At 45.3% G+C, this 23,868-nt stretch overlaps 1 protein-coding gene across 2 annotated transcripts in view; it reads right to left on the bottom strand.

The window, feature by feature from the left end:
* Positions 1–5,519: 5,519 nt before the first annotated feature.
* Positions 5,520–23,868, bottom strand: part of CXXC1 (CXXC finger protein 1) — a 99,063-nt gene continuing 80,714 nt past the window's right edge. For both annotated transcript variants that reach the window (XM_085629594.1, XM_085629595.1), the window contains 3 exons: positions 12,900–13,052; positions 12,269–12,427; positions 5,520–5,842 (listed from right to left, as the gene is read on the bottom strand). In XM_085629594.1, coding sequence (XP_085485720.1) covers positions 12,281–12,427; positions 12,900–13,052 — 300 coding nt within the window. In that variant the 3' untranslated portion in view covers positions 5,520–5,842; positions 12,269–12,280. The remainder of the gene's footprint in view (positions 5,843–12,268; positions 12,428–12,899; positions 13,053–23,868) is intronic.

The raw sequence follows: 23,868 nt of genomic DNA, 5'->3' as shown, positions 1-23,868 counted from the left end.
CCTTTGTTATTATTGCCTCTGTAGCCTCCTCTATGATAACCCCTGGTAAAAGTTATTTGGGTGGGACTTTTGTAGGACGTGGAGGTTGTCAGAAGAGTATCCTCTGGGGGTGCCCCTATAAGAGGAGCGATAAAATGAACGTCTTGGAGCTTGCGACTTCAAGGCTCCCATTGATTTAGCCGAGTCGGTGTCTTTTTTCATCTTTTCTAGAGATGAATCCACGGCAGGGCCAAACAGATGTTCTTGATCAAAAGGTTGGTTAAGTATGGTATTTTGAACTTCTGGTTTAAACCCTGACATGCGTAGCCATGCATGTCTACGTAAGAGGTCACTTGTATTGATGGTTCGGGAGGCGGTGTCTGCCACATCTAGAGCGCAACGAATGGAGGTGTTTGTTATAAGTTTACCCTCTTGTATGAGGTTGTTGGCTTTTGCCGTGTATTTGTCTGGGAGGTGATGTAATAGGGTTTCCAACTCATCGTAGTGTTCCCTATCGTATCTAGCCAGCAAAATTTGTGTGTGGGGATACGCCATATGTTGGCTGCCTGTGACGCTGTTCGTTTACCAGAAGCGTCCAGGAGTTTTGACTCCTTGTCAGGAGGGGGAGCAATGCCTGATGTTTGTGAGTTGGCCTGCTTTCTGACATTGGACACCACTAAGGAATCCAATGGTATTTGTCCCTTGATGTAAACAGGGTCTGCTGAGGCAGATTTATATTCTTCTCTAGTCTGGGGTTAACCCTAGCCCTAACAGTATCTTTGAACACCTCAGGTGAATGTTTAATTACCCCTTTTAACATAGGGAGAACAGTAGTGGACCTTTGTGATGTATCAAATGTGTCCATTAGAAATTCCTCCTCCACAGGGTCTGTATGTAGAGCTACCCCGTGGTTTTGTGCAGCTCTGGGAACGAGCTGGGTGAACCCCATAGTATCCTCTGGGGGAGAAGGTCTAGAGGGATAAATGTCGTCTTGTGGTACATCAGGGACATCTGGTGTGCCATAATTGTCCCATGGGTCGCCTGGGGTGCAAGGCTGACTAGGATCCCCTAATGGTTCATCGACCTCACCGTCCCCAGAAGTGTCATCCTTGTCCTGTGGTGGAGTAGATGGTGAGGGGAGTGGAGATGGAGTAGGGGAGGAGTGTGGAGGGGGAGGAAAAGGAGGTGGAGAAGGTACTCTGAGAGGAGATGTTGCAATGTCTCTCTTCTTTGGTGGAGATGGAGCCGGTACAGGCATGTCCATTGTTCTCTTCTTGGAGCTGAGAATTAGTTGACCTGTTTTGGGGTCTTTAAGCAGAGTTTTTTGTGTTGGATCCGGTCGAAAAAGCTCTTCTTGTGGAGATTGGTCTTTTGATGCCAATTTTTTCGATTGCGGAGGTTTGCGTGGTGCCGAATCTGGAGTCGATTTATGTTGTTTAGGCTTGGCATCGTGAGATTTCTTAATTTCTGAAGGAGCCTGTGGAACTGGTTGTTTTTTCGGTTCAGAGTGTTTTTTCGGTTCAGTAGGTTGAGAACCTGTAGTCTTTCGAAGGGGCTTTTTACTCGGTTCCGATGACTTTTTCGGAGTCGAGGGGTCGATACCAGTAGGTTTCGGTGCAGAGTGCGTCGATGTGGAGCCAGTGGTCGGCACGGAGTGGGGCGACAGTTTTTTTTGGGTGCCGGGGATTGGGTTTCGGCACCGACGGCAGGCTGACTCGATCCCGAGTGGCCTGAAGGCTTATGTGTCGACTTGTCGGGCCCGAAGGCGGGATATGGGAAGTCTTGTCCCGGTGTGCACCTAGACCCGAAGGTGAAGGTGTTACCGAAGCCTTTTTTGGGGGTGGGGGTGGGGGAAGGGGATCGCGTTCGACGTCACTACTAACGACCCGCTGCCCTGGAGTGATATCTTCGATATGGGAGTCGTTGGCTTCGGAAGCGCTGACGAGGCCTTCTTCGACCTGTTTCTGCCCTGGTACATCGACGCCCTCCTGGAAGTTGTCGTTGGGAATGGATGTCGACGATCGAGCCATGCTTCTTCGAGCTTGACGATCCCAGATCGTTTTCTTGGAGCGGAAAGAGGCACAAGCTGGGCAGTCTCTGGCCTCTCGCTTCGGTGAAAGGCAGAGGTTACACACCTCATGCAGATCTGTGTGTGGAAACTTGGATCCACATTGAGGACACTTTTTAAAAGGAGTCCTTTCCATGAGCCAGATGTAATGGCGTAGGTAGGACCGAAGGCCTTCTTCGACGACCGGAATCGAAGACTTCGATGTAGAGATGCGCGTCGAGTAGGGAACTCGATCGGAACAATACCGGAGAAAAGGGTGAAGAATTGCGCGTCGAAAGTTGGATCGGTAACGGCACCGAACTGGAACGCGATAAACACATCCGAGCCCGATGGCGGAAAAAAAACAATCTCACGATGGAATCGATGCCCATGCGCACTATTGTCCAAAGGAGGAGCCACCTATCCCCTGACTTCCAAAGACTTTCCAGGACAACAATAAAGTGCAAACATCCGGGCCCAACACCAGATGGCGATCTTTGCATAAGTGTGTGATCTACAGCTCATATGTCTCGAACATTAGTTTTTCTACCATGTTCCCTGGGATAGTTAGGATTATAAGATGTTCTTTGGATGTCGATGCGATGTGGTTTGAATCGGAGCATCCCCACTGCTGGCAAGTAGTATAGGGATGTCCATAGACACATCTTGTGCTTCTGCATCCTCAAATTTCTCTTCTGGTTCTAGAGACTACTTCCCGGAGATATCGGGCACATCTTCTTCTGGTGCGCTTGCATGGTGAAATTAGCCCAGCAGCGTACCATACTCTCCATTCTCGGAGAGTCTTTTTAGACCAGAAAGTCAGGCAAGCCTCACGCGATACCTCATCGTGTTCAGGGGATAGGCAGAGGTTACAGACAGAGTGTTGATCCTGCCTGGAGTACTTAGCATGGCACTTGGTCAGAATCTGAAGGGCATTTTTTCAATCACTCTGTGTCATCAAGTGGAAGAAGATGGTGGCGGAAATGGAAGCCGAAGTTGATGCGGGCCCAAGCCCGGGTTGGGCAGGTGGGTGGGCAGATTGAACTATGTGAAGTGAACCAGTGGTTAGTTACTGTCGAATGTTCCATTGAAGGTTTATGAACCAGGGCGCTGGTAAGGCCTCACAGCAGTAATCAAATCAAAGCTTTGGTTCCAGAGCTCCGAGGTATACAACCGAACCCGATGGCGGAAAAAAGAAATCCAACAAAGGAACCGATGAACATGTGCAATACAAACTATAGGCAAAGTCACATTACCTAATTTCTCAAAAGACTTCTTGGAAGAAAAACAAGTTGCAAACGCCTGAGCCCAACAGTAGATGGCAGGAGTATGCTAAGCATATGTATCTACGGCCAAGATATGCTACGAATAGTATCTTTTACATTACGCTTTTAACGTTCTGAAGTATGAGACTCGAATGCAGCCTGGGCGAGGGCCTGTGTCGTGGTTGGCAACACCGTTGATGCTAATCTGAAGCAGTAAACCACAACGGTTAGCAGAAACATAGATGTACCAAAGGATTGTTCGAGGGCTATCGGAGGCAGAGTGGCTTTGATGTAGATCGACACATGGCAATGCCTCAGAGCCCCCGAGAAGCACATCCAACCCCAAAGGCGGAAGAAACAATCTAACTATGGAGTAGATGTCCAAGCACATTGCCAACTAAGGGATGAGTCACTACACCTGATTACTCGAAAGACTTCTTCAAACAAAAACAAGTTGTACACTTTCAAGACCAACACTAGATGGCAGGAGAATGCAGAGCATGCGAATCTACAGCTATACATGCCATGAACATATATATTTACCAGAATGAATCTCTTGTATTCAAAGCTCTAGAACAAAACATAAAAGTGAAAGAGCTATAAACCAGGGCTGTCCATTTTGTAGTTTCTGCCATAGATTATTGACAGCTCACATGTATACAGATGTTGTCATCCTTGTTTCCACAGAGGATGGTCTCTTCTGGTTTTTTGTGGTGAGGCCGTTCTTTTTTTAATTGAAACATAGGTTTCAGAAGATGTCAGTTTGCGGTGATGAGTGGCACAGGCAGATTACATACAGCTTCTTGACTCATGTCAGCACAGGTTCAGGAGATTCTTGATTGTATGTTCCATGGTATCTGATGCTCTGACTGAAGATTACAGACTTCTTTGTGTTAGTGGGACACAAACCACAGCCGTACAGATATACACACATATAGGTAATTTGTAAAGTTCTTTTATGGCCATCCTCTTTCCTGAATGCAGGTTTGCCAAGGAAAGAGAGTACAGTGTTGGAAGGTGAGTTTTGTAAAAGGAGACAAGTTTGCATGAAACTACTCTAATGAGAGATTCATGCAAGTGTAGGTGTGGAAAAGATCAACTGTCTCCGAACGGACTAGTGAGCTATGCTGTTGGTTCATACACTCTTAATTGACGTCAAGATGAAAGGGTTTGCAAATTGTGAAGTGATTCAACAGCCCAGGGAAATTCCAGTAACCTTGGCAAAGTTTACATCCTTGAGCATGAAACTTTGTAAAAGGATGAATAAAAAAAATTTACAAAATGAATTCACTGGGTTCGGCTTCTTTCGGAACTCACCAAGAATCTCTAACCTACGAAAAGATAATTGGTGGTTTTATTGACTAAAGTCCATCTGGTGTACATGGAGTACACTTTGAAATCCACAACATATGTGGAGTTCCATGAATACGTCTCTTGGATTTTTAGTATTTGTAAACATATGCTAATATATACAAATCACAAATGGAAATCTACAGTTCTTAGCTCTCAGTATTTTTTTGACTTACACCCTTTGTCTTCTTACCAGTGATTTTGCTATACCAATTTCAAGAGAACTTGGATAGAAGTCAGTACCAGTATTAAGTAGCATATTAGAATACATTTACAGAGAATGAGAAACGCTACCACTTAACTTATTGTTACTTAAAATTGATATTTGTGCCTCTTACAATGCATTACGCTAAGTGGAAGTGAAATTCAGGAGTTCATTCAAACATTTATCGCGAGACAGCAGCAGTGTGAGCTATAACTGCATCCATTAAACACTTCATGTGTGACCTTTTGCCTCTGTACTTGTCAAACAGATAAGTAACAAGCAATTAATTCACTGTGGCCCCTCAATAGCATCCTCTATGAAAGGAACCCCTATGGTGAAAGGTTTGTAGTGCACCCATGGCCATAGAGGTATCAGTGCCTTTTTAAAAAAACAATTCCATCATTTCCTCTACCTGTGGCCTGAACAAATGTTCGCCATGTAATCAGGCTCTCTCTTGAACAACTGTTCCCAGGTTCAATTTGAACATTAGTGATCTTTCTTTTTTTTTTTTTTTAAATAATAACTACATCCGCACAAACGTGTCATGGTGATCCTCAGGCATTGAAACTCATCATGTAAGAAGATGGTATTTCACACCGCCATCTTATTCTAATAATGCTCTTGTACCTTTCTACGTGGCCCAGTTCAACATCAGTTAAGGGACACATACAAATTCGGAGTGCATCTTTTTATATCTAAAACAAATATATACAAGAATGGCAAGTGTAAATGCACATCATTGACTTTATCTCCAGTTATTTACAAGAATGACCAATGTCAATATACATCTGCTATGCTTTCTCTTCTGAGGAAACATTTAACAGGTAGGAAGGAATACGGGCTAACATTTCTTGGAATGGTATTTTCATATACAGCCACTTGGAAACTCCAGCCACCTCAGAAAAATAAATTCGCTCTGGTTTGTTCAAGAGGTGAGGAACTGAAAGATCTGTAAAGCGCTGAGTTAAGTCCTCACGAAAGATACTGCATCCAACACTGTGAGAACAAGAGGAAAAAATACATATTAGAGAACGCTGTCGGAGGACTTGCATCCATGCAAATTACCACATTTCCTAATAGTTCATGTCAGGTAAGCAGCGGTGAGAGATTATAGAACACATTGTCTCAAGCATTCTTTAGTTAGTATTTCATTTCGTATCACAAGAATTGAGGCTAAGTGACAACAGTTTTGAAGCACTAAAGAAGTGCACCAGTACGCCCGTACTGACTCATGACCCAAATTCCCTGTTTGTTTTGAAAGAAGGGAAAATGGAGTGCAAAAGGCTCTCTTTCTCAGGCCCTCCAGAATGACTGCATTAAATACAATTTTGTATTGAAAAGATGACTTGTACATTCTACTGTTTTGAAGCACTTCATCCATAGAACTTTGGAAATCATTATAAAACAGTGAATTTTATCAAATGGGTTAGCCACCTTAAGAATTTACTAAATGCTTTATGCTACTCTAGTCTCAAACTTGCTATCACAGCAAAGGGGTCTACTATGTGTGACAAAAAACATCTTTGCCCTGGATACTCTGGGCCATCTCTTCACTGAAAACAACAAAGAAGTGATGGATGGACTGCCTGAATTAATCTGTGATGGATGGCCTGCCTGAATTAATCTCAACTATTGATACTTACTTTGGGTGCCTTCCATTGTTCCATTGCCACTGTAGGCAGAAACCAACTGTATGACAAAAAAACCTGTACTGTATCTACAACTTGCTTGAATTTCCACTCAAAGGAGATCTAGCCCTGCATTTCTGACTGAACCGTTCATTTTGAGGCAGGGTGAAGACTGATATTCATACAGTTAGTCTCCTGCTGTAATAACAGAGAGCAAAACAGGTGGATTCAGTAGTATTACCAGTGGTTCAGATTAAACTAAACCTTTTGTTCCTTACATTTTTATTTAGTCAGTGCTACAGTAAACACTCTCTTACCTAACCCACTTATTTCTTTCTACCGCCTCCTATTCGTCTTTCTGTACCACTGCCCGAATCATACGGAAGGGCAGCAATTAACAACTCTTGCTTCCCCCTCTCCAATTAGTTATTCTTGTATCACATGCAGGCATACTTGCTGGGGTTGGTTCTTAAACTTGCCTCACATAAGCATTATTTGGAAATCTCTTTAGGCAAGTTGAGCACTTCTTGATTTATGTCTATTTACATGCACCTTATGTGAAAAACGCCTGCTTCATTATGGCACACAATAGGAAGGGTTAAGGGAGTGAAAAGGACTTTTCCATCAATCCTGCCACGAGGTGAAATGATGTTCTGTGACTCTACAACTACATTATAAAAGCAACCACCTCAAGGTGTGAACTGTTTTGGGAGTTCTAGTTCAAACAAGTTACTGGGTTCCAATTGAGTCCTTTTAAGGTCTCGCGCCTAGCGTTGCAGTGCGTAGCACTGTTCGCGCAGCGCGAGACCTCTTGAATGGGCTTCAGAAAGCTAACCACGCGCTTGTGCGTGTGGTTTTGCTTTCGCAGGCTGGCATTGGCTGTAGCGTGCTTTAAAAAAAAAAAAACGTCACGCAATTGGGCAAAGGCGGGTGCATGTCTCGCCTTTGCTCTGTCCATTCCCGTCTGTGTCTAGGACGCGCAACAGCACGCGACACAGACAACAGGATCCCTCGCCCCCCTCCCGCTTCTCTGTGGTGCGCGCGCACCACTGCATTCAATTCCCGCGTTCGGCTCCTCTGTGGTGCGTGCTCACCACTGGTTTTCCGGTGGGGTGACGTAGGATCTAGTTTCACATATTTGCAAGAATAAATCAATGGAAATTCCAAAGTGAACGGACGCTCCCTCCTATGTCATCACGCAGGGGTCTCGCACAAGTCTAGCGGTGAGGTCCGCCAGGACGTAGTCGACGACAGTATGTAGTAACGTCACAGCATTCATTGTTCCTGCTGCCGGCCTTACTCGCTTGCTGACTGTCGCGCGCATCCCCCAGCGGCCCGGTTTCTATGTTCTGAGAGCATTATGGGAGTGCATGTGGACACTATTTGCCCCGGGGACGGTGAGAAAATAACCTAGAAAGCTCTGTCCAGGTACCCCCCAACGTTATTACGAGCGCTCCTTCTACAACATAGGGGCTCCGCTCTGTGCACTCAATTCGCCATATAAGGCTGTTCTGAACAGCCATCCGTAGACGGACTTGATTGCCCCCAACACTGCATAGTGGGGGCACATAAACCATTGTCTGTCGGGTTCTAGATACCCTTACCTGTTATGAGTCTCTTCCCTGTCGTTAACGCCAGGATTGCTTGCCCTGATTGCGTTCACTCCCCATTTCAGCCTGGCCAATTCCGCCATATCCATCTGTCTGCCTTAGTCGCCCTCCTCGCTTTCCTTCTGCTTTGAGCTTCTTCGTGTGCACCGCCCTGAACCTCCCGGCTGCTGATCAAGCTCAAAGCGTTGTTTAATTTCTCTGCTCCTGCTTCAACAGCTTTCCTCCCCATTCTTCTGTCTGTCCTGCCAAGGAAAAACTCAGACTTACCTTACCCACGCACCAAGGCTGCTTTTGGACAGTGTGAAGTAGGACAGGGTTATTGGACAACCCAGTGTAATACAAAATTACCTGTGGGTGGGTTTAGGACTCCTGTGGTAACAATACCAATCATGGTTACTTCCCAGTAACCTCGGGCTGTGAAGGACCTAAAGAAGATGTCTCCCCCCACCCCCCGTACTTGTCAAGTATACCCGGATCACACAGAATCCTATGCACCAATTACTTGCACCAAAATCTGAACTAAAAGTTGCCTGGGCCATCCATGGAGCTCAGTCTGCACAATCCTTCCCCACACATGTGCGGCTTAGTGGCTGCTCCAGAACGTGCCAGCATTTGATCAGTTTAAAAAAACGATTGTAGTACTCCTCCCATAAAGGCTAATGCTCTGCATAGTTTCTGCTTGGTTGGGCCTGAAGGTGTCCTTTAGACGATTGTCTCATAAACACTACCAAGAGAGGAATGTTTCCAAGTTATTTGGTGAGACTGGATGAGCTTCTTTGTAGTACTCTGTCGAACAAGAAATATCAGATAACAGCCGAAGATGTTCGCTCCAATATGAGCTTTGCTTCTTTAAGTGTAATACTGGCAGTTTTCAGAGACAAAGTCCGCTAACTACCCACTGAACTGACATTCTGTATCAAGATCTTCTAAAAGGCAGTAACTGAATGGCCAGACCAGTGTGTCTTGGTGGTGTAATGCTTTAATCTGCATGTGAGAGTAGGCATATCCAGTGCATCAGTTTCTTGGAAGCAATTTGCTGTAGTCTTCTGATAATAGGAGGGGGCCCTAATACGATACATTGTGTTGTAGGTTCTTGCATTAATTGTTCATTCCTACAGAGTCTATGTAACCGCTCGTCCCATCATTCCACAGAGTGGAAAGGAAGTGGTCCTCTATTTCATTAGGCACATCTTGATGTTTTGAGTAATTTGTCATCGCTCGGAGTACTGAGTAGGGGTAACCTTGATCAGCGTTTACTTCAGAAGTTGGCAGCTCCATTTTATTTTGAATGCACCCATGTACCAAATGAGGCTTGTTAGCGAACAGCCGTGTCCTGATCTGTTGCCTGAACAAAAATTATCTGTAAGCTGCAGGGGAAACAAGCATTTGCAATGCAATAGGTCTAGCATTTGCGAGAGTTTGAGCTATTTTTATTGTAAATGACATTGCCTTTTATTTATGTTTTGGTTTTTAAAACATAAATAAAAGCCAATGTCATTTACAATGCCAATAGGTCAAACTTGCGTAAATGCGAGTCCTATTGCATTGCAAATGCTGGTTAATTTTGGTGTCCTAGGGTCACCATACTATTGAACCTAAAACTAGCAGCAGGTACATCTCTTTAGCGCCTACCCAGTATCTATAATGAGGTAAAGCATATCCAAGGTGGTGTGGGCTAGAAACTCGTTACTCAGCAGAGACGTTAAAAACGCTCAATAATGCTATCAATCTAGCCCTTGTTACTTTAAAAAGGAAAAGTACTTTCTGCACTCTGCTAAATACTATATTTGACAAATAACAGACACCTGAGGAATTGCTCCCCCACCAACAAAGGTATCCAACAGTATTTCAGCATTTCAGCCCCTTCCTGCGGGTCCAGGGGTATAGGTCTGGGGGGGGGGGGGGGGGGGGGGGGTGTTGGGGGCATGATGACCTATTAGGCACTCTTTTTCTAACAAAAAGAAAGGGGCGGGCTGTCCAGTCTTGGCATCTGGCAGCATCATGAGCACCAGCAGTCTTTCTCCCCCCTTCCACTGGGCAGATTGGCAGATGTGCCCTTAATTCACCTTTTCGGGGTTGGGGAGGCAGGAGATGGGGTTAGAAAGACGACTAGATACAAGGGGAAGATACAAATAAAATGTGATGGGGCCTACCTGTGCGGGCATCAGAATATACCCCTTCCCTCACTCCTAAAACCCCCAAGGATATTTCTGCCGCACTTGTGGTCATACTGTGGCATTTCCCCCCCGTCCCCCTCAATCACCTCCCCTGAATGGATGGGGACCAGGCAGAAAGTGTAGAAACACTAGGTAGTTGGACTTTTGTTGATCCCTACAGATTCTGGAACTTTCCCATACAGAAACCTGAGACAATTCTGTGATTTTAGCCAAAGTTTGAAATTTGAAGGTTTTTTTTTTGGTACAACATGTCTTGCGAACTATGCAAGCCACACCACACTGACTCCAACAGGTGTATAGCTTTCAGAAATGTCTGGCGCTATTTAGGTTTCTCTGGTGCCACCAACTCTGGGCCCAAATAACGTAGACACCGACATCTCCAGGAAAATTGAAATTTCTATGAAAATTAATTTTCCATGCGACATTTCGGTGCCTTTTCTGTCAGAGGTGATAGGCCCACCAGCACAAATACTGTTTTGATTCAGTGATGTGTGTAATAACTGAATAGTAGAACATTAAGTTAGTGTGCAAGAAAGAATACAATAAACGCCATCTAAATCATATATGATGGCTAACTCCAAATTCAGTGTTGTACAGATAACTATTATTCCTAAACAGAGATTCTTGGACTCATTTAAAACAAAATGCATTCTTTCATGCCCATTTTTCATTCATAAGATTTTACCTTACCAACTGATACACAGTTGGTACACAATGAAAAATCAGTATAAGCTGCAGCTCTGTTGACGGCTCTGGGTATTGCGAGTTTTTGAACAACCATCAAACACTTCATATTCCTATGACGAAAGAGTCCGACAGACATAACAGAATACCTTTTTTATAGAACAGCCATCGGGGCAAAAATAGATTGATGAAACATTTTCTACTATTTCTTTTTTTCCCTACTTACTTTTATTAGTTACCATTACAACAATTCGTTTCTTTGGTAAAACTATGAACGATCTACACCAATGATCCCCTGCTAAATTCAGAATGTTGCCTACTTTTCAGTAATTTACAGTTTTACAAATTCACCCATGAGTTTCAGAACTCTTTCGTTCACATACAGGAAGTAGGTACTAACTGCAAAATAGCAGGTATTCACTGCCACTTAGAAAATTGCAAAAACTGGGATAACATTGTTTTACAACTCTGTCTGTTCCTGAATGATGGTAAGAGGCCAATATTAGCACAGCAAACCTTTTGTTGAAGCCATTTTTTTGGAAACAAAAACACTTTCTTGCAAAGCACCTTTTCCCCAATTTTTTCAAAAAGCCAAAACGCCTACTACATTTTGGCTCTCTTCTCAGTTATCTCCTGGGGAATCACCAGGAGACCTTTAGAATTCCTTACATGTGGGGGGAAAAGGGACACAAATTTAGACAGGATATATTTTGTGTGAAAAACCTTTGAGGGCTAAAACACAAACTGCCTCAAATATATAAGACTCAGCCTTGGGGCGGGGTGGGGTGAGAGCCTCAGCTCTTAATGTGTAACATATTTTAAAGTAATGCACACTAAATACTACCAATCTTAATAAACATCCTTACATTTATTTTGTGTCCAATACACATTAAGTCATTAATTTGCTAAACCTCGATTACAGCTTCGGATCTATTCATCTCCCCAAAAACAGATGTAAATCAGTCTCTGATCAGGCTCTGAAATGTCATTATAAGTTTGGGTTCACACAAAGATAAGTCTTTGTTGATTTTGACTTTCATCCTACATTTTGTAAGGGAAGTTAAAATGTAGTACTGGCTGGTAGGATGGCCTTTTTAGAAACAGTTTTTTACCTTTCTAAAATGAATGGGAAATTCACTGAAAGATAATGACCATACTGTTCATATCTAAATAGCTTCAAAGCCCCACGTTTCAGTACATCAAATTACTATCTTAATTATACACTTCTTGACCATGCAGTTTTCAGCATTTTTAAGCAAAACAAATAAAACAGAGTAACTTTCAAGAATTTCAGTAAGCCTTTAACAACACTCCCACACTCGCCTGTTTAGAATTTCAGCGCTCAATATTGCTCCTCAGATCTGTAGTTAGAGGGTCGTGCTGTATAGTCTGGTGCAGCATCAGCGCCAACAACCCGGCCCGGTTCGTCATGGCCATGCGGACATTGCGCTCTTGCTCAAACAGCTCGTCCAGCTTGTACCACTTTAAAGGCAAAGAAACAGAAGACAGGAGTTACTCCATGCAAAGGGTGGGGTAGTCTAGAAATGTGTAAAGTTTATTAAATCTAAAAGGCAGTGGGGAGAGCAGAGCACAGAGAGCATAGTGAATTGTAATGCAAGTGTGTTGATACAGTGTCTAAAGATTATTCTACTTTGAGACAGCAAACTATGACAAACCGAGAGTACTTGTTTTTATAATGGTAGATAAAACTTTCAGGGAGCCTGACCTCAAACCACAATCATGGTTACACTGAATAATATTATGATTTAGTACTCCCTGTGAAATTCTAGAAGCCTTGGGACTACTTATGGATCCCCTACCTTTGGGGAATGCATAAAAAGCCATTTCGGAAATGGGTCTCTTCCAGGGACATCAAGGTTACATACAATCCCCCTTCTCCCTCACCGTTCATACAAAAACATTGTGCAAGTTAAAAGTGAAGGCTGCTACGTACCACACGAACACGTTCCAAGTCCACTTCTGCACGGCGCAGTTTCTCCCAGCAGTAATGACGATTGCACTTTCTCTTGGGCACTCGGCAGAATTCACCAGTCAGTTCAAAGACATCTTTTACCAGAGGACAGCCGCACACTTCATCCGATATGATCTAACAGGGAGGAGAGTGGAGGAAAATCAGGTATTGTGTGGCAGTGGAATAGTTCAAGACTGGTCTGGTCAGTGCCTGCATGTCCTCTCAATGCCTTGCTCAACACATCTACCTTTATTTACCCTTCTCTCAGTCTATAACTATTACATATAAAGTGGATTATTAGGATTATTCTTGCCCACGCAATCTAAATGCCACCAAGTTGGTATCATCACAAAACAACTATAAGGATGAAAGTTCAGATTGTTTTTTTTTTACATTACAAAATCTCTACATGAAGGCTCTTGATAGAACTGTACATGTTTAACACCAGAGGTGGTTCCAAAACTCCTTTTTGGGTTTGTCGAGTCTGAGCTCCCAATCATAACACTACCTTTGACTATGTGTAACCTCATGCTCGTAGGATAATAATATGATGGAGGTCAAAGGAAAAGAGTCCAATTTCACAGAATTCAATCCTGCAAGAAATCAACAGCATATGCTGAACGAGGATGCCAGCAGACACATTTTGAAGGCTCTCTTGGCCAGAAGAAGCACCATGATAATATTAAACAACACGCATGGACCAAAGACAAAGACCACAGTCTTGAAGCCACAGACCAGCTTTCCTGCTTGCATGTTTGGTGGGCAAATACCATCCTTGACCCAACCAGTATCCTTCGAGTGAAGAGTAACTGCCCCCTTCCAGCTAAATAGACACACTTAGATCGTTCACTTCTGCCAATTAGGTAGAAGGTATTGGCCATTGGTGTGTGTGTGTGTTTGACTGTGTGTGGCCCACTTCTTTTCCTTCCATGTAGCTGGGAATTTAGCTATATTGCAGCACAAAACCTAGCCTCTCTCAGACAGATTGTTACGTTGAACACTTTTAGAAAAGGATAAAATCCTGTTATTCCAGGATATGGTACGTTTGAGTTGACCCGTGGTACTGGCACCAGTATACCCTTGGATTTTTGCTTCTTATTAAAAACTTGACTGGCTTACAGGCCACATGAATTGTGTGATTGGGCCCTTTTTTCAGGTGTATCAAGGCGGTCATTGTTTGCTGCCAATGGGCATTGTACCCTCCAGTACACTATGCACTTTGGGGTGGTCAGTTCAAGCTACCTAGATTGCTTCTTGGTCACTCAAATCCTACTGCAAATAGATTTATTTATTTTATTTTTCCAGCATGCAGTTACTTCAGAAAGGTGTCCTGGCTCTTGTGTGAGTGACTGAGCTAACTGAAAGCCATTAGAGGCCAGATAATAATAATCATGTTTTCGGGATTCACGCGTAAGATTACACTATTAGTCTGGTCTCAGATACTGAGGGATTGTGAGGCTGAAAACATGAATCATAAGGGAGAGGACGAGTATGCCGATAAAGTGTGGTAGAGTTCTGTGGTCCAGGAAAAAGAAATCACACCCTGACTTATGTGACACTACGATTGTGATAGAGGAGCTAGAAATCACACCCTGACTTATGTGACATTACGATTGTGATAGAGGAGCTAGAAATCACACCCTGACTTATGTGACACTACGATTGTGATAGAGGAGCTAGAAATCACACCCTGACTTATGTGACATTACGATTGTGATAGAGGAGCTAGAAATCACACCCTGACTTATGTGACGCTACGATTGTGATAGAGGAGCTGATCAGGGAGACTTCAGTTTCAGGGGGTCCAGCGATTAGGAGGGGTCAAAGAGGAACTCAGTCTGCTGACAGACTCAGCAGCTGTGGAAAGGGTATTTAGTTCATGAGACCACACAGATGATCCTCCCAAAATCAGGAATTTGGTATTTTTGGATTATTTCCGGAAAATTGGGTGTTGAATTAAAGAGCTATTTATCTGATATGTCGTAAAGCACCAGTTGCCAGCCATTTTTATCTCATCCATTGGCAGTAGATCAGATGCTTCTATCCATTGTGTTAAGCACATCACTAGATTCTACCTCAAATTGTTGATTTTCTAGTGTATTTGTTCTTTTTTCCTCTTGTCCCAATCTCTGGGTTCTTTATCTGGTGCACATATCTTTCTTATTCATTGAATCTTATTCTTTTTTTCTTTGCTTTTTTTAGAACAGTTCCTCAATCAAGGCAGTGTGCTCTTGTGGCTGTTCATTCGTTTCAAGCCAAGGCTTGGTTTAAGATCAAACCACGGAGGGAGGATCCCTGATGTGCAAAGTTGCAGTTTGTGCCCGAGACCACGTCAAATGGACTAGGTTCTTTGAGCTGATGCTAGAAACCGAAGGTGTTATCTTAGTGCTGGGTGTTGGTTTCGTGGAGGGCACTTTACATTATTCTCCAGAATCATAATTGTGTGAAAAGACATACTGGGGACGTGGGACTTGTTTGACTTCGGGGCTACACAACGGACCACTTATGTCAGACTGGGCTGTTTCTACTTTTTCAACTACCGTGGCAGACAGTGACTTGGTAGAATTTTGGTGCTGCAACATACAGTAATGTTTAGATCTCTGATCGAATCATCACCAAATAGTTTCTTCGACTGAAAGGCGCTACAAGCCGACCTTTTGCTGGCCCAACCACAAGATTCGCAATTGCATGAAAGGAAGACCTAAAAAAGGTGGTCTCAATACCCTTCCCCTAAATGTATCATTGTCTTACAGCCTGGGCCGGGCTTCATCCGATAAATGGATTCCGACGTGGTGGACTGCAGCTAGATGGACACGACCGAGTCCCAGATCTCCAGCACTGAAATATAGTCCTTGGCGTATAGTAGAACAGAGCACTTAAAAACAAGCCCAAACTCAATGGTGGAAAAACAATTTACTGTTAAGTCTATGTCCTAGTTTTTTAGCTTCATGGTAGGTATCCCGAGTCACCTCGAAACCGAAAGCACTAATGTGAAGAAACGCAAGTTGTAACATTCTGATCCCAACACTAGAGGCAAAAGTGTGTAAAGGTACACCTGCAGCAAACAATTAATTGGGGGCCCAAAAAGCTCTACTTTTCTCACCGTTCATCACAGTTCCTATTTCATTGATCAGGCAGCCCTTGATGATTGCCTTCCATCATCCATGGGTCCAGTTCTACATGAACAACCACGACAAGCATCTGATCTTAGGCCAATCACCTTTCTCAAGGCCACCATAGACAACGCCTAATCATTATGGACTGTCTGTCTTTCATTCATTGGTGATTATCTGCCAATTTCATTACGTTGAATCCATCTTAAAGAGAACTTCTGATGATTAGGAGTGACTTTTTTTGTTGGAATTCGTCAAACTGGCAGATGTGACGTGTGCAGCACCCGATACAACAATTACTTTGTGTATCTAGTGTGTCATAATAGATACCAAACTTTCACTTTAAGCTCAGGTTGCAAAGGTCTTTACTGATTCCTGAAAATCAAACCACTAAAAGAGTTTAGCCTTTTATACTATTTCATATACCAGTTGTTAATTGACTCATAAAGTTCGGGTCAGAGTATGGGAATTCCATCTACTTGGTGGCAAAGTTCAACATACTTCTTAAAGGGCTCTCCGGAAGGAATCATGCCAGTTCTATTCTTTGATGGCTGCACAGGATGCTGGCGCATAACAAAATACTTTAATACTTCATAAAGCCATGGCGATTACCAGGGAAGCTCGTGTAGGGGGTTGTACTCAAAGAGATTGTGAAGCCTGTACTGGTTGGGGTGACGATATAGCCTTTGAGCGTTATGAAAGCTCTCATACTAATTTTGTAACATACTTTGTAAGTTAAGAACCAAGGCTCTTGGTACCTGGACCATGTCCTATTGTGGCTGTCGCCTGATTGGCTGGAGTTTGGCTCATTTTTATTGATGTAGATAAGTTACTGTGGTGAACTTTTTCTAGCCCTTTTGAGCTATGTATATAACCTGTACTGCTTTTTCAATTGTATCTTGGAACTCCCACCTTGACAACGGGGAATGATTCAAGTATGTGAATCTATGAAAGATCCAATGCAGAAGAATACAAGGTTCTGTAAAGCTCTGAAAACCTGTTGCTGTTTAATCAATAAGCCTATAACCTAGTCATGGCTGGTTATGGACCAGAATTTGTGATTTTGTTGAGGTTTTAGTAGCTGTGCTTTTTCCTCCAGTATGAATTAGTATTGCACGAGCAATCTAAAAATAGATTCCAATAATCAAGAAAGCATAAATAATATCACAATCTTTCTACATAGTGGCACGCTCTGAACGGAATGCCGTGTTCTTGGATACGGATACACGCTAGACTTTCTTCCTTTCCACCTAAAAGGAATATGCTACTTACCAGTATGCATCTGTTCTTGGCATGTAGAGCTGCAGAGTTGTACACTTAGCATAGATCGCCATCTGGTGTTGGGCCCGGATGTTTGCAGTTTGTTTTTGTTCTTTGGACAGTCTTTGGAAGTCACGAGTTCGGTGACTCCTCCTTCGGTCCGTACTGCGCATGGGCTTCGGCTCCATCCTCAGATTGTTTTTTGCCAACAGGGAAATGATGGAGCGTAGTAATAACAGTGAGAAACCCATGTGTGTTGTATCTAAATAAGATGTACTGGAACGGATACAGGTAGCCGGGGAGGCGGGTGTGCGTGTACAACTCTGCAGCTCTACATGCCAAGAACAGATGCATACTGGTAAGTAGCATATTCCGTTCGAGGCATATGAGCTGCAGATTGTACACTTAGCATAGATTATATAGCAGTACCCAACCTTAGCGGCGACCAACGGTATCCGTTGCAGTGGTTTGAAAAAGTGTCTTTAGTACAGCCTGGCCCACCCTAGCTTGCTGCTTGGAATGCACATCTACACAGTAATGTTTTGTGAAGGTGTGCGGTGTTGACCATGTGGCTGCTTTGCAGATGTCATCTAAGGGTATGTTCCCTAGAAAAGCCATAGAAGCCCCTAACTTTCTTGTAGAGTGGGCTTTAGGCGGAACAGATAATGTTCTTTTTGCCTTTTGATAGCAAATTTGTATGCACTTTACAATCCACCTAGCTATCCCTGATTTAGAGATGGGGTTGCCTTTATGTGGTGGAGAGAAGGAAACTAACAATTGTTTAGTCTTCCTGAAGGGTTGCGTTCTTTGTATGTAGTACAGCAAAGCCCTTTTAACATCGAGTGTGTGTAAGGCCCTCTCTGCAACAGATTGAGGTTGCGAGAAGAAGACAGGTAATTCCACCGATTGATTGAGATGGAAGGGGGAAATGACCTTGGGCAGAAACTTCGGATTTGTGCGAAGTATGACCTTGCTGTGATGTATTTGTAGGAAGGGTTCCTGTATAGTGAACGCTTGTATTTCACCAACCCTTCTAAGGGAAGTGATAGCTACGAGAAAAGCTGTTTTCCAGGTGAGAAACTGTAGCTCACATTTATGCATTGGTTCGAAGGGCGGACCCATTAGCCGTGTAAGAACTAAATTTAGATTCCATACAGGGGAAGGTGGTGCCCTGGGAGGAATTACTCGTTTAAGGCCTTCCATAAAGGCTTTAATAGCGGGCACTCTGAACAGTGATAAATGCGGTCTGTTTTGTAGATAAGCAGCGATCGCTGCTAGGTGTAGGCGTATGGATGAATATGCCAGGTTACACCTGTGAAGATGGAGCAGATAGCATATGATGTGCTGTATGGATGCATCTAAAGGGTTGATTGTATTGTTACGGCAGTAAATTACAAATCTTTTCCACTTTGCGGCATAGCATGCTCTAGTGGTAGGACGTCTGGCTTCCATGATGATGTTCATGCAATCAGGGGGAAGGTTAAGGTATCCAAATTCTAAGATTTCAGGAGCCAGATCGCAAGGTTGAGCTGAGCTGGGTCCGGGTGCCTGATTTCTCCATGGTTCTGGGTTAGGAGGCATGGGGATAGGTGCAGTTTTTGATGTGGTACCACTGATAGTTGTAGTAGTGTGGTGTACCACGGCTGCCTGGCCCACGTCGGAGCTACTAGAATGAGTGTGAGGGAGTGTTGTTGTAGCTTCCTGACCACTAATGGAATTAGTGGGAGAGGTGGAAAGGCGTATGCAAATCTGCCTGACCAGTTCATCCATATCGCATTGCCCTTGGACAATGGGTGTGGGTATCTGGCGGCGAAGCTTGGGCATTTTTTGTTTTCGTGGGTGGCGAAGAGGTCTATCTGAGGATGCCCCCACTGTTGGAAGAATGGGTGAAGAACTTGTGGATGCAGTTCCCATTCGTGTAGTTGTTGCGTTTGTCTGCTGAGCAGATCTGCCATGGTGTTTTGTACGCCTGGAACGTGCTGTGCCAGGAGAAAGATGTTTTGGGGAATTGCCCATCTCCATATGCTCTGGGCTAAGCGGGAGAGCTGGGGAGAGTGTGTCCCCCCCTGTTTTTGGATACAATACATTGCAGTCATGTTGTCTGTGCGAATGAGGACTGCTTTGCCCGAAATCTGTTTTTGGAAGGATTTTAGGGCTAGAAAGATCGCCAAGAGCTCCAGATGGTTGATGTGGAGCGATTTTTGCTGTGGCGTCCATAGACCTTGCATTGTGAGGTGTAAGAGGTGCGCTCCCCAGCCGGAGAGCGATGCGTCCGCTGTTAGAATCACCTGAGGAACCGGGTCCAGGAACGGCCGCCCTTTGGAAAGGTTTGTGGTGTTCCACCACTGCAGAGAGTGATGTGTGTGGCCGTCCACCAACACCAGATCCGTCAGCTGACCCTGGGCCTGGTTCCACTGTTGTGCTAGGCACTCTTGAAGTGGACGCATGTGGAGTCTTGCATGGGGCACTATGAAAATGCAAGACGCCATCATTCCTATGAGCTTCATAAACACTCTTGCTGGAAGAGAGTGTTGAGGAAGGAATGTTTTGCGTAAGGCTTGAATGCTTGTGATTCTGGCTGAGTTTGGATAGGCAATACCCTTGGAGGTGTCTATAGTGGCCCCGAGATATTGCTTTGTGTGAGATGGTATGAGGTGGGACTTTTGGTAGTTCACCGTGAAGGCTAGCTGGTGGAGCAGTTGGATGGTGCTGTTTGTATGTTGCACACATTGGTGGTAGGACGCGGCTTTTATCAGCCAGTCGTCTAAGTAAGGGAAGACGTGAATATGTTGACGTCTGAGGTGTGCTGCCACTACCGCTAGGCATTTGGTAAACACCCGTGGTGCGGTGGTAACCCCGAAGGGGAGAACCGTGAATTGGTAATGCTGCCCGTCCACCACGAACCTGAGGTACTTCCTGTGAGAGGGGTGTATTGGAATGTGAAAGTATGCGTCTTTCAGATCCAAGGTAGTGAGAAAGTCTCCCTGACAGAGGAGCGGGAGGACTTGTTGTAGGGTGACCATGTGGAAATGGTCTGAATGTATGTAGGCATTTAGAGGCCGGAGGTCCAGAATGGGCCTGAGGGTCCCGTCTTTCTTTGGTATTAAGAAATATAGGGAGTAGACCCCTAGATTTTGCTGATTGACGGGGACCTGCTCTATAGCGTGTTTTTGGAGGAGGGAGAGTACCTCCTGTTTGAGCAGTGTGGAATGTTCTTGAGACATTGGACGGTGCCTTGGTGGGATATTGGGTGGGGTAGATGTTAGCTCGAGACAGTACCCTGACCGAATGATTTGGGTCACCCATTTGTCCGATGTTATGGACTCCCATGCGTGGATAAAGTTTTGTAGCCTGCCCCCGACCGGAGTGGGATGGTCTGGGGGGGCGGAGGGAAGTCATTGTGCGGGTGGGGTAGCAGAACGGGTGGTGTTAGTTTTGCCCCTGCCCTTATTGTTGTTGCCTCTGTAACCACCCCTTTGGTTGCCCTTTGAAAAGGTATTTTGAGGAGGGGACTTGTAGGAGGTAGAGGCGCTATCGGTGGAGAAGCCTCTGCCTGTGCCACGAAAGGATGAGCGTCGAAAGGAACGTTTAGAGGCTTGTGTTTGGAGTGCCCCCATAGACTTTGCTGTGTCTGTGTCCTTTTTCATCTTTTCCAACGCTTCGTCTACCTTTGGCCCAAAGAGAGTTTGTTGGTCAAAAGGGTGATTGAGTATGGACGCCTGGACTTCAGGCTTGAACCCTGAGATCCTGAGGCAGGCATGGCGACGAAGCAGGACACTGGTATTTATGGCTCTAGAAGCAGTGTCGGCTGCATCGAGGGCACACTTAATGGAGGTGTTTGTAATTAGTTTACCCTCCTGTATCAGGTCATGAGCCTTGCGCTTGTGTTTTTCGGGAAGGTGCTGCATAAGAGCCTCAAGTTCGTCGTAGTGTGCTCTGTCATAGCGCGCAAGTAGCGCTTGTGTATTTGCAATGCGCCACATGTTTGCAGCTTGGGAGGCGGTGCGTTTGCCAGACGCGTCTAGAAGTTTCGATTCCTTGTCTGGCGGTGGGGCTTCTCCTGAGGACTGGGAGTTAGCCCGCTTTCTAGCTGTGGAGACAACTAGGGAATCTAAGGGAGCAGGGCCCTTAATGTATGCAGGGTCTGTGGGTGCCGCCTTGTACTTTTTCTCTATTCTAGGGTTCAGTACCCTGGCCCTGACAGGGTCTTTGAACACCTCTGCAGCATGCTTGGTGACACCCTTAAGCATGGGCAAAATAGACGTGGATTTGTCCTGAATGTCAAATGTGTCCAGTAGGAAGTCGTCTTCCACTGGTTCGCTGTGCATGTCCACCCCATGGTAGTGTGCTGCTCTCTGCACTAAGTGATGAAACCCTAAGGAGTCCTCTGGAGGAGACGGCCTGGATGGGTATAGGTCGTCCTGAGGCATATCAGGTATGTCAGGGTTGTGGTAGTCTTCCCATGGGTCTGGGGTCCCCGGTGGAGTGGGGTCCATTGGGGCGTCCGCCGGGTCATAATCCGGGTCCCCGTCATCCGGATCTGGGGACGGGGTCGGGGAGTAATGAGGTAAAGGTGGCGGAGACCTGGGAGGGGGAGGGGGTGGAGGAGGTGGAGGAGGCAGAGGAGGAGGTAGTGGGGAGGGCACTCTGAGGGGAGAAGTGGCAGAGTCCTTCCGTTTGGGTGGTGGAGGAGGAGCCGGAGTGTCAAGGCGTCTTTTCTTGACAACTAAAGTCAATAGCCCAGTCTTTGGATCTTTAGATAGAGTCTTTTGCAAAGGGTCTGGTGTAAACAGAGCCAGTGGCGTCGAATCGTCCGCTGGCGCCGATGATTTCGGAACCGAGGGCTTCGATGGTTTCTGTGCGCCATGCTTTTTTGAGGCCTCCGGTTTTTTCGACGTCGAAGGAGTTTTCGGCGCCGGAGCGTCGGTGCCGACGGATTTGTGTTTGTGTTTGGTCGGCACCGAGAGTCCAGGCTTCGGCACCGGTGGCTTCGGGGTCGAGCTGGGTATTACTTTCTTCGGTGCCGGATGCTGTTTTTCGGCACCAGGCGTCGGCTGGCTCGAGCCCGAGCTGCCGTGAGACTTTTGAGGCTTCGACACCGGGCCCGAAGGTGGGGTGATAGAAGCTTTGTGCTTGGTTTTACCCAGGCCTGCAGGCGAGGGTGTAACCTGAGTCTCTTTGGTTTTGGGCGCGGGGGTGGGAGGGGGTACAGTACTCACGACCCGCTGCGCCGGTGTGATGTCCTCCACGTCGGAGTCGTCGGCCTCGGAAGCGCGGACGACGTCGTCCTCCTGCTCGGTGTGTAGTTGCCCCGAAGCTTCGGCGCCGTCTCCGAAGATGTCTGGTGGAGCTGCGGACGATGAGTGCGCCATGGTGCGTCGAGCTCTTCGATCCCGGATGGTCTTCTTTGATCGAAAAGACTTACAGGCGGGGCAGTCTCTGGCCTCGTGTTCTGGAGAGAGGCAAAGGTTACACACCTGATGGAGGTCGGTGTGGGGAAATTTAGACCCACATTTTGGGCACTTTTTGAACGGAGTCCTTTCCATCGGCCGGGACCGGAGTCGAGGAGGGCCCGAAGGCCGGTGCCGATGTACGGGATGGAGAAAAGTGCCGCTTCGAGAGATGAAGATGATGATGAAGAAACTCGAAGAAACGAGGATTTTCCGTCGAGGCTGGAACCGTAGAAGTTCGAAGCCGGAGCACGAAGTATCACATCCGAGCCCGATGGCGGAAAAAAACAATCTGAGGATGGAGCCGAAGCCCATGCGCAGTACGGACCGAAGGAGGAGTCACCGAACTCGTGACTTCCAAAGACTGTCCAAAGAACAAAAACAAACTGCAAACATCCGGGCCCAACACCAGATGGCGATCTATGCTAAGTGTACAATCTGCAGCTCATATGCCTCGAACGTCAAGTTCCTTCAATTCCTATCACTCAGTCTCACTTCTCATAACCCAAATGATTAGCTACAAAACTGGTTGAAGCTTAGCTCTAAGGATAAGCCAGCTCTGGCAAAAGAGCCATGGAATATCTTTCTTTTAGAATAAAAATCTTTTGGTAGCAACCTTTAAGTCCCAATAAACCTAAGCCTATGATCCTAAAAGGTCTTCTTGCTTTCATTCAGACCATATTTTAAAATACAACAAACCCTACCATAAATAAAAGCAAAAACTAAGTTTATAAAAAATCATGTAAAAAATCAAAGAATAATGTCTGCATAGCATAGCTAATTTGAAGGTTAAAGCTGCTAGCTCACCTAGTTATCCTATAAAGCTCAGCTCCTGGCAGTAGGTCGCTGGTTTAACTTTCCCCACTCCTGTGTGAGGATCTCTGGACACTGGGCTCTGCCCAATTTCTTCCATTTTAATTGTTTCCTGAAAAATGTTAGGCACTTATGGCGGGTGGGATACTCCGTCATAATCACGATGGATATTTTGTCTGCCTTATTTCAGGTATATTATGACCTCTGGCGCTTATAATAAGGCGGATGGAATATCCTTCACATTTGTGACAGAGTACCTATCCGCCAAACTCTAAATCAGGGCCAGAGCCGGTGTTCATTTTTCTTGATACAGAA

This window comes from Triturus cristatus, chromosome 10, assembly GCF_964204655.1.
Source record: "Triturus cristatus chromosome 10, aTriCri1.1, whole genome shotgun sequence".
NCBI classification, from domain to species: Eukaryota; Metazoa; Chordata; class Amphibia; order Caudata; family Salamandridae; genus Triturus; species Triturus cristatus.
The sequence above is the reverse complement of the archived record's forward strand: the minus strand, read 5'-3'. Positions and strand labels throughout refer to the sequence as shown.